At 36.5% G+C, this 11,151-nt stretch overlaps 2 protein-coding genes across 2 annotated transcripts; both read left to right on the top strand.

The window, feature by feature from the left end:
• Nucleotides 1-4,965: 4,965 nt before the first annotated feature.
• On the top strand, nt 4,966-6,132 carry LOC131064154 (uncharacterized). The gene has a single exon (XM_057998185.2). It carries the CDS (start codon nt 4,966-4,968, stop codon nt 6,130-6,132), a length of 1,167 nt encoding a protein of 388 aa, XP_057854168.2.
• Nucleotides 6,133-8,501: 2,369 nt separating this feature from the next.
• On the top strand, nt 8,502-10,288 carry LOC131064195 (uncharacterized). Its single transcript, XM_057998246.2, has one exon. The coding sequence runs from the start codon at nt 8,808-8,810 to the stop codon at nt 9,888-9,890; it is 1,083 nt and encodes a 360-aa protein (XP_057854229.1). The 5' UTR covers nt 8,502-8,807; the 3' UTR covers nt 9,891-10,288.
• The last annotated feature ends 863 nt before the right edge of the window (nt 10,289-11,151 follow it).

Here is an 11,151-nt window from a genome sequence, read left to right as displayed (position 1 = left end):
GTAACCCAAACTGGAACTTGTGTCAAGAGAGAGTCATTCATATTCAGATTCGGTTGCCATTTACGGAGAACCAAGGCTGTCTTTCCTACCAACCAGGGACTTCCACAAAGAATCATGCGTTTATCTTCTTCGCAAGAGAAAGAAAAGGACAGAAGGCCTTTGGGTAAGGCCGAAATTTCAACATTACCCTTAAGGGCCCATTTTCGTTTGACATAGGCCCTAACAACTTTAATGTTAGGACGCAGTCCCATAAATTTGCCTACCAAGGAGTTCGACATACTATTTATATTATGATCCAAAACCAGATCAGGGATAGAGATAGTGAACTTACCTCCTGAAGGGTCAGATATATTCTTGACAGGAGGAAAAGAGGATTACCAGTTGGTCTAGTTCCAAAGAGGGAAGACCATATTTTTTATTCTTTTCCACTCTCCCCAGAACCGTCACGTGGGATGGGCCCCTCGCTGGTCCCTTCCCCCAAGGGCCCAGAGGAACCCACTGTCTTCTCTGGCAGAGTACCACTAGTTTGCTGAATAGCAGCAACTTCCAGATAGTCCGGAGGCTTATCCTTCTCTCCTATGGGACCAGCTACAATCTGGCCACTCCCGTCATTGGAACCAGAGTTCCTGCCTTGCAGAGAATTTGAATTTTGAATTCCCCCATTGCCGCTTACTGCTCCTTCCCCCATTGCCACTTTGCGTAGAAGATTTGAATATTTCTTGCACATAGTTATTCTTATGTGAGCATATAATTGTTCTTTGGTTTTCCTCTTTGTTTGGAGAGGAGTATCTTTAATGGGTAATCCATCTCTTTCTCTTGTCTTAATTCTCTTCGAAAACTTACCTCTTCTATGGTTTCAGTTATTCAAAAGTATGATATGCCCCTAACATGGAATGGTCTCCTGTGAAGTACATGCCTCTTCCTTGAGAGGACTTGTTCCATTAAGGAAAGCATATCGCTTGAAAATAATCACCATTAGAGGATGTGTAATGCTTCTCCTTGTTCTTCTCACTTGGGGGCAAGGATTTCGCTCATTTCTCTTTCTTTCTATCTCATTATTTTCTTTAGGATCTGTATTTTTCATACGTGATTATCATTTCTTACAATGGTATGTTCTTATGACTAATCCCTCTTGGGGAATATGTGATGTTATTTCTCTCTCCTCTTAGAAGATTGCCACTTCCTGAGATGTGTATTTTACATATACTAATGTCTTTTCTTGCATGCGTTCATGCAAGTACATTGTGCATTTGCTTATGTTTAATCTCTCTCTAGAAGATTGAGTAAGCTCTTGTCATTGTCCCTACACTTGGGGGCAATAATTTCTCTCTCTCTCTCTCTCTCTCTAAGGATCCACTCTTTCCTATGTTGTGGATGGTGTGAGTTTTATTACTTGATGTCATTCCTTGTGTGAAATCGTTGTTGTTTTCTCAAGGGTTCTTTCTTATACAAGAGGTGTATGTCCTTGACTACAACCTCCTTCACACTTGGTGATGTACATCTATAATAAATTCACCCATCCCCATTGGGATAAAAGTGAGTCATCCTTCATCAAGAATCCCTTTCACCTAGCAGTAGGAGGAAGGATTGAATTCTTGTTCTCTTCTACGCTTCATTCTAGAAGATGTTATATTTGTCTAAGACAAGATGTCTTTTGAACAAAGATTTCTTCTCCTCCAAGGATCTCCTTTACACTTATAGAAAGATATCTCTTTTTCAACTATCTTATCCCGGCCTAAAGAGTATTCTCTCTCTTGCTTGGATTTATGACATTGTTGCAAGATGGATATCTTCTTGGTGTGGAAGGAAGGTATCCTTGTTCCACTTTCCTTAAGATATCAACATTAAACTATGTTGACATCTTAAGGGGGGGGGCACCCATGTTGCTCCTTTTGTATTATATTTCTCTCGCGCATTGTATCCCTTATACAGTGGGTCATTCTCAGAACCAGAGGGCAGCCTCTTAGAGAAAGATGTCACCACTTTTCCCTTATACAGTGGGTCATTCTTAAAACGAGATGTCGCCACTTTTATTTTATATAGTGGGTCATTCTCAAAATGAGATGTCGCCACTTTTCTTTTATACAGTGGGTCATTCTCAGAATGAGATGTCGCCTTTTTTCCCTTCTACAATGGGTCATTCTCAGAACGAGATGTCACCGCTTTTCTCTTATACAATGGGTCATTCTTAGAATGAGATGTCGCCACTTTTCTCTTATATAGTGGGATATTCTCAGAACCAGAGGGCAACCTCTTAGAGTGAGATGTCACCACTTTCTTGATATTTGTACTATACATCTTATACAGGTTGTAGCATACTCGGGCATAGACTCCTATGAGGTCCTTCAAACCTCACTTGCACACACGTGCACAAGGTTGAGTGGAACTAACGACGTTATCACTCTCCTCCCTTACATGGATCACCTAGACAGAATCTAGGGGCTAGTTTTCCATGTCCTCTTTTCTCCATGGATCACCTAGTTCTAGGGGTGAGATGTCCATGGTTCCCTTTTGTTCGCCTTTCTTCTCATGGATCACCAAAGTGTGTATTCATGTTCTCTCTCTCTTCTTCCTCTCATGAGCTCACAGTTTTACTATTGATGGTTCATGGATGATGTCAACTTTTCTCTTTCATGTGATTATTGGTGTTTATGTGATGGCATTTGTCTTTGTGTTTCGATTAGTTGTTTGAGACATTTGAGTATCAAGGTCTCTTCGGCTAGTTGATATGTGGTCTTGTGTTTTGGTTTTTGTCATATGTCTTTTGTGATTTGTCTTGTTCTTTTTGTTTTGTGTGCTGTTGCATATGTTTGAGTGAGTTAAGATCCTAAGATTGGGGGCTTTTGTTCCTCAAGATTAGTGATGTCTTATACTCCTTGTGGTATTGCTTTGCATCTCTCATCTTCATCTTTCTTCTACTTTACTGGCAGTATTGGCATAAGCCATACTCCCACTAAAGTGGGGGATAAATGTAGCGTCATAAAATTGGGACCCTTACAATTTTGATCGCATTTTAGGCCCTCACCTTTGTGACTGCATCTCCCTGTTCAATTGAGGCCCCTCTCTGCACCTTTATTCTAAGTCTCGTCTTGTTTCAGCCCTGATATCACCTCAGGACCTTGTCCAGGCCCCAAAATAGGCCATGACAGGGGCGTGGCGCCCTGTCCCCCCTAGGACAAGGGCGTGGCACCCTTGTCCCCCCTCTTTAGGTGGCCCTAAGATAGGTCCACCCAACCCTTGAAACCATTTTGGTTTTCAGGATTTAATCTCCCCAATGTCGACCGTCAGTGAGGTAAGAAAAATAATTCTCTTAAGCATGTATAAAAGGAGATTCAATTCCCTCATTTGATATACAAAGATAAGGAGAATAAGCGAAATTCAAGTGGAAGGTCTCCATCATCGTCATCAAGTGTTCAAGTCGTTAAGCATCCATCAATTTCTTTTCTTCATGTGTCTTCTTCATTCATCCATTGGAGCAACATTACAACATTCATTTGCAAGCATGTGTGTGTGTTAGGGTTTTGTCATGTTACATGCCATTTCATACAACATTTGTGATTACATCCAAGAAGCAAAGCAACCATCATCAAAAAATTGCAGATTTACAAGGTATACATTTCTTCATTTACATTTAAGCATTTGCAATTAATTTCTTTCAAGGTTGATTCCTTAACCGAGGTTTGACTGAGGCAAACCCCTATCCACAACCCTTTTTCCCTTCTTTTTTGTGTGTAGGTTGCAGATGCGCAACTGTAATTGCAGGTTTGAGCTTCATTTGCAGAGACAGAAAAACCCTTTTCGACGCGCGGATTTTTCGAAGGAACAAGTACACTTTCAACCCGGTCTCGACGACTTTTCTCCAAATTTGCAAGGTAGATCCATATCAGTCTAAATATCTCAGATCCGAAGTTACAATGCAATCCTGAACCAGTAGCTCCTTATTTCATCCATTTTGTCTCCCTTTTCTACATAGTCAACAAGTCAACATATCTATTTACAAAAGAGGGCAAATTGCATTCTAACCCTTGCAATCCACTTGGTATTCACATCTTTATTCCCCTTGGATTTGGATCTACTGGATTCATCCCCTCTTTTGAATGTAAAGTATCTCCCAAGTGAAAATCATCGTAGTGGTTCGATCCAATTTTCCACTTTACACTCACATTCCTAAGGAGTGGAATGAAGTAGCAGACTACCTAGTCAAATGGACTTTTGATCGAAGGGAAAGTTGAAATATCGTTGATAGGGGGCAATTATCTTTAGAATTGTCTCACATGTTAAAGCACTTAATTGATGAAGATTACAGTGTTTAATGTTATGTTCTTTATTGGATTTTTGGCCCTTCTTCCTCTATAATTTTCTTTGTGATGAATAAATTTTTACCCCTTTTACTAAAAAAAAAAAAAATACACCACGACACAACATACATCTTTTTAACTAAGAATCATTTATCAAACCACAAAATCATAACCAATAAACAAGAATACACCACAACACAACAACATACATCCTTTTAACTCAAAATCATCTATCAAACCACAAAATCACAACCTAATTTTATAATTGTTTAAGTCATTAATTTAAGTCCACACAAGAAAAGCTACCCGACTATAACTTTATTTTTAATGAAGAAGAAATTGAAAGAAATCTGTTGTACACAGTTGGTCAGAGTGTGTAAAATTTGTTTCGAGTATCTAAAAACTACCGGTGCCTTTTATTTGTTCACCGATTACTTTCTAACGCACCAAGTTGTAAGATTTTTGCTCTGAAAATCCAATCCTGAATAAATAAGGATCACAACCTATCTACATCCATCCATAATGAAGGGCTAGACTTCAGATATCTTCAAACTTATTAATAGTAAAACAGATAATATGATTTGTTATAGAACACCTTCACAAAGACTCGCATTTTTATAATCAACGACATTCTAAATATATACCATGACATATTTTCAGTTATAGAATGCAGTGTAAATGTAGGAATGAACAAGTGAAACGTGGCAGATCAACTGTTCATCAAGTAGCAGTACAAGAAGAGGCTAAAACTGCAATGGAAAAGATATACCATTTTCTGCAATTGATTGCCTTCATATCTTTCTGTGCCTGCACTTCTTCAGAATACAATTTGAAAAATACCACTCTCAGTTGTTCTAATGGTCTTCGTGAAACCTTGCAATCCCAACAATTGATGAACCATTTGATTCAGAAGTATGCATTCAAATCATTTATGCATGGCAAATCAGGCATTATCTATGATGTAGAAGTGCCTCTCTTAAAGTGTGGATTTATCAAAGTGAATGCAATAAGGTTAAGAACTGGCAGATTGAAGAGCAGGGGAATTTCCTACAATGAATTTGAGATACCTCCTGGGATTGCAGTAGAGCCTCATATAGAGAGGCTTATGCTTGTCTTTCACCAACTTGGAAATGGGTTCTCTAATTATTACACTAATACAGGGTCTAAGCTTGGATATAGGCTTGTGGCACCTATATTTGGACTTTTGGCTTATGATTGTCATGGTTATTCTCAGAGAGAACAGCAACCTCGCCTTTGGGCTGGGAAAATACCCATCAAAATTAGTTTTGAAGGAATTCATTTGGCAGGGGGCACAAAACCTATTTGTATTCTGTTTGATGTTGCTGGAACTGTGACTGTAAGCAATATGTCTTATCCCAATGTTTGTATGACTCATTCCCAAGGGCAGTTTTCTCTAGCTGTACCAAATGCCGTTGCTCCTACAATGGGTCCAGTGTCCAATAATGGTGCTTTTGCACCTACCCCACAAGAGCAAGCTTTCAATGGCAGGCCCATTTTTGCTAGGAAACCTCCCCCCTCAACAAATCCATATGACAATGTTAATGTGATTATAGAAGTACCAGACAAAAGTCTTCCAAAAAAATGGAAGTTGGAAACTGGGATTCTTGTTGGAGGATTTGTGTTATTGGGAATAACATGGATGGTGATGTTTTGGATAATCAGGCAGAGGAGGAATAAAAGGTTTATGAAAATGGAAACAGAAGCTGACCAAGGAGAGGCCTTGCAGACTTACATTTTTAGTTTCAGCAGCAGAGCTCCTGCAGCACCAGGCCTTAGGACACAACCAATGCTGGAGAATGAATACCACACATAAGAGCAGAAAGATAAAATTGTTGAGTCCTAGTTCATGAGTGAAGAAGTCTATATTAGGACACTGTACTGTTCTCTCTAAAGTAATTTGCATATGCATGCTTTGATATGGTTGAGTGGTTCACAACTTGTTTCCTCATTTGCATAACATTATCGAGGCCAGAATCTGCTAACTGAAGGATAATTAATGATTGCACTGAAGATGATGGATGCCACTTCCTTAGGGTTTAGGGACTGTCACCCTAGACAAAGGATTGTCCACACTCATTGCATTTATCTTGTATTTCGAGTGTTTTCTTATCCCTTTTCAGATCTGTAAATGTGTAAATCTTGGCATTGATACAAAATATATAAGACGTTTTTCTGTGAGCAATGATTTACAAATGTTTCGTCAGCATTGACATATTGTGATGGTTATGGTGTTTTTGTTTTTGTTCTTGTCATCAAGATTCAAATTTTGTTGGGTTACTATTATTGAATGTTTAAAATGGAAAAGAAGTCCCTCATTTGAAACCTCAATGATTCATAGCTCCGAATCAAAAACATTTACCCCTCTTAAAAAAATATTTATAAATATTTTTGATATCTGTTAAAAAATAAAAATAAAAATTTGAAAGCTTCTAAAACCCTATTCTAAACTGGCTTCATTGCAATCACTTCAATCATGAATATTCTCTTCACCTGTAGCAGCTTGACAAATGAAATGGAGCAAACTACACACTTCCTCATTTGTCATCATACTAGTATTTGGAGTTCATCAAGTACCAACTTGTTTTTCATTTTAAGACATAGTAATACAGTGGAAAACAGTCTTCCCTAAAGAATAGTGAAAACCACTTAGTTTTTGGATAGTCTCGTTTAATAATAACTTAAAAGGTATAATATTCATACTGTTTCAGTAACCTGTAACTTAAAAGGGATAATATTCATACTGTTTAAAGTTATTTTTCAGTAACCTGTACAATGTTATGATGGTGGTTCTTGATCATGTTTTTTTTATAAATAATAAAATGAATTCATAGATGATATTAAATTTTTCATTAAAAAAATTGAAATAAATCATCTCACCTAACATCATTAAATTTGATGTTTAGATGAGTGAAGTAATAGATCAAAATGAACCATCACACATGGCATCAAAGACCTCACTACCAGAGCTTGCATGGGCTAAGCAATGGAACTTAAATTTTTTAACTGAACTATTTAGCAATGCATAGATCATTGCTTCCTGGATTTGAATGGTTAATATAGAATAGATAGTTGCTATGAGCACTTGCTTAGGTGAAGTGGAATTGAAACTAATAAAATGAAGATTTTCTGGTGATAGATCATCTGGTATGATCTGAAATATTGAGTCAAAAAAGCATACATAGTTTAAATTAAAAGCTCATACACTTAATCTAATAGACTGAAAAATTAATGCCAACTATTGTCTTATAACATCATTAAAATTGAAAAACAATATACCCAACATCATTAGAATTGAAAAACAATGTACCCATAAAATAAATGTTTCCATCAATGTTATAGAGTAAAGATGGGTTCAACTACTTGTGACAGTAGTTAATTACTCATCACGTATAATAGAATTAAATTATAATTGATACTTTATTTTATTAAACTGTTAAAGAAAACATGGTCAAAATTTTCCCAATAATGTTCTATGCTAGGTAAAGCCCCCTTAATCTATCCTTGAACAAAATTATTATAATATATTTCAACAATTACAAAGAAATATGGAATATTAATAGAATTAAAATTTATAATAAAATGAAATCTGATTATTTTTATATGAAATTTAAATATATAATAGAATAATGTCATAAAAAAAAATTTATAAGAAAAAAATTCAACATATCAATATTTTTTTATTACATAAAATTTAATCTTCACAATACAATGACAAAACTTCTACTCTATTTTAAAACATGTGTTAAGATTAATGATATTTAATCTTCACATCTCTCCTTTTTTAGGTTTTTTTTGGTCTGCAACAAACATTTTTCATCACCTTGAACTTTCTATTATCATCTTGACGATGGATCATGGAGTGTGTTCCAAAAAGTTGATGAAAAACACTCCAATACAATCTAATCTACAAGCAATTGCAACAAGATTAATGATATCAGATTTTCACAATCCATAATTTAATTGCTAGTGTTTCTAGTTTAGACTCTGCAAAAAAATCCATATCAATATTTCAGATCACACTCAATAATCAATCCCAAAATAAAAGAAAGCCCAAAGACATCTATATTAATAAACATATTAAAAATGATTCATAAATACTATAAAAGTGCTTTACCTATTTAAAAAATAAAACTACTTCGAACAAAACCAGCAAAGCTTTTAATCAATAAAATAACCTTTGGAGCCCCGCCATATGCTTGAACGCATATTTTACATCGTTCTTTAGTGTTGTATTAGAGACCAACAAGGGATTTCATTTCGTTGCCTGTATTCCTCGTATTTGCATGGTTAGACTTTCATGGCCACTGTGCATTTCTCTTTTATTCATCTCGTACACCACCTTGGCCAAAAAAGGGCCACTTTGATCTCTGCAGAAATGCATACAATAGCATCCTCGGCCTAAACTTTGCATTGAATTTTCATTTCAGTGCTCATGTGAAGTTGTATTTAGCAATACTGATTGTTGATGAGTTAAAATCTCCGACTACCATGCAAAAATTACAGATCACTCGTGTTAAGTATAGGCATGAAGGCTTCCATTTTGTGCAATGCACCTGCAAGTTGGTTGCTCTATATAATTTGTTCATATTCTCCTCTCTCTTTATTTCAGGATCTGCAAATTTCTACAACAGGTCTTCTGATAGACTTGAAGCCCTCAATTCCCAAAGGTCACTGGACAATGTACTTCAGAAATATGCTTTCAGAGCATGCATTCATCCAAAAACAGGTATTATCTATGATGCCCAAGTACCCAATAACATGTCTGGAATCCAAGTCCATGCGGTCAGACTCAGGAGTGGTAGTTTAAGGAGCAGAGGATTTGTTTACAATGAATTTGATATTCCAGCAGGAGTTGTAGTTCAGCCTTATGTTAAAAGACTTGTGCTTGTCTATCAAAACCTTGGAAATTGGTCCTCTCTTTACTACAACAATCTTGGAACTAATCAGAGGTTTAAGCTTGTGGCACCTGTTTTAGGTCTTTTAGCTTATAATAAATCTGCTCGTGTTAAAAGCTCTGACAATCTTCAAGAAGCTCATATTTTGGCTACAAAGAAGCCCATCAACGTAAGATTCACAAGTGTTGATTCTCAGAAAGGCTTGGTAGTGACCCCTTTGTGCATTTTTTTTAATTTGAATGGATCTGTGAGTCTAAGTAATATGTCTTCTTCCTATGTTTGTACTACATATTACCAAGGGCATTTCTCTCTGGTCATTCAGTCTCTTGCCCCTATTCCAGCCCCTTCTGCAGGGTCAATAGTTTCTGGTTTTCCCTCCTCTCCTTCATCAAAGAAAATTCCAAATAGCATTCCTTATGTGTTTCCAGAGAAACATGAATCTAATACATGGAAATTTGCACTTGGATCTCTTCTTGGAGGGTCCATGGTATTGGGGGTCACAGGAGTCTTCGGTTTTTGCCTCCACAAGCGCAGGCAGAAATCAATGATCACAAGAATGGAACATCGAGCTGACCAAGGAGAGGCCTTGCAGACTGCCCTGATTGGCCAGAGCAGAGCTCCAACAGCATCCGGCCTTAGGACACACCCAAAGCTGGAGAATGAAAACATCACATAGACAGAAAGTTAAAAAGTCTCTAGTTGGATCAAAATTCAGTAGTCAAGAAGTTAATTTTAAAAAACTTTTTTCTCTAGAAATAGCATACGGATAGATGGTTTTGGTTGCAACATGTATGGTTCAGTGGTTTGCACAATCTTGCCGCTTGTGCAGATCATCATCAGGTTCAGAATTATGCTAATTGAAGGGTAATGATAGTGCTGAAGATAATGGGTTCTGTTTCCATTGTGTTTAGAGGCCATCCTCTGGAACAAGGATTGTCCACACTCAATGCCTCTCTGTACTGACTGTTTGGGTATTTAACTGGGTGTTACTGCATTTGGGGTGTCTTTTTATTCCTTTTCAGACTTGTATTCTGTTAAATCTTAGCGTCACATAACGTGAAATTTGAGTTCTAATTGTGAGATGTTTTACCATGGGCAATATAGTTTCTGATCTGTTTTAACTTGAAATGACTTGAGAGTGGAACTTTTTTAAAACCCACTTTGCTTTCCTGCCTCAGACCTTTAATTGCAGTGATATTTGGTAGCAGATAGAGCTGTTAAGAATGCTTAACGGACAAATATTGTGTATATAATGTACACATTTTTCTCATTTGGATTCATATTCTGAACTTCCATACATAATTATATAGCAGAAACAGTCATCTGTATAAAGCACTCACTTATATAAAGGTTGCAGGACTATGCTCAAAGAAGCGATTTCTCTTTTAAAATAAAACAGTATAAATATGTAGAGTATGTAAAGATTTCAAATAACTAAAAGGACTAGTGGAAGATTTTTGTTAGCGAATTCCTGCATCTAAATGGGCTCAAAATGTTTGATTGGTTTAATGTAATCTTTCCTTATTGGCCAAAGGGCCTTGACTCCTCAAGCATAAACTGTTCTTGAAATCTCATGTTTTTCATTCTTCTATATTTTACTATGTAACAGTTAGATTTAACACAAGAAGCCTGTAATATTTTAGAGGATAGCAAGGATGCTGATATGGGATGCTGATCATTAGGGTAATCTCTATCATAGTAGTCTTTGTATAGATTCTTATGGTTGTTACTTGGATAAGTTCTTCTTTTGACTTGTTCATGTTTAATTAATGATATCAGATTTTTACAATTTATGATTTTGATCGTTATTGTTTTTGGATTAGATTGTGTTATAATTTTTTATCAACATTTTGGATTACAGAGGATGATCCGTCATCAGAATAAATAACTTTTTTTTGTTTATGTTGTCAATCTCAGAACAGTAGTTTGCCAGGCTT

Source organism: Cryptomeria japonica, chromosome 6, assembly GCF_030272615.1.
Source record: "Cryptomeria japonica chromosome 6, Sugi_1.0, whole genome shotgun sequence".
Classification (NCBI taxonomy): Eukaryota; Viridiplantae; Streptophyta; class Pinopsida; order Cupressales; family Cupressaceae; genus Cryptomeria; species Cryptomeria japonica.
Note: the sequence above shows the minus strand (reverse complement) of the source record. Positions and strands in the feature narration are given on the sequence as shown.

What these genes read in the sequence shown, in the direction of transcription:
- LOC131064154 (XM_057998185.2), top strand. Translation starts at nt 4,966, where the DNA reads ATGCAGTGTAAATGTAGGAATGAACAAGTGAAACGTGGCAGATCAACT.
- LOC131064195 (XM_057998246.2), top strand. Translation starts at nt 8,808, where the DNA reads ATGCAAAAATTACAGATCACTCGTGTTAAGTATAGGCATGAAGGCTTC.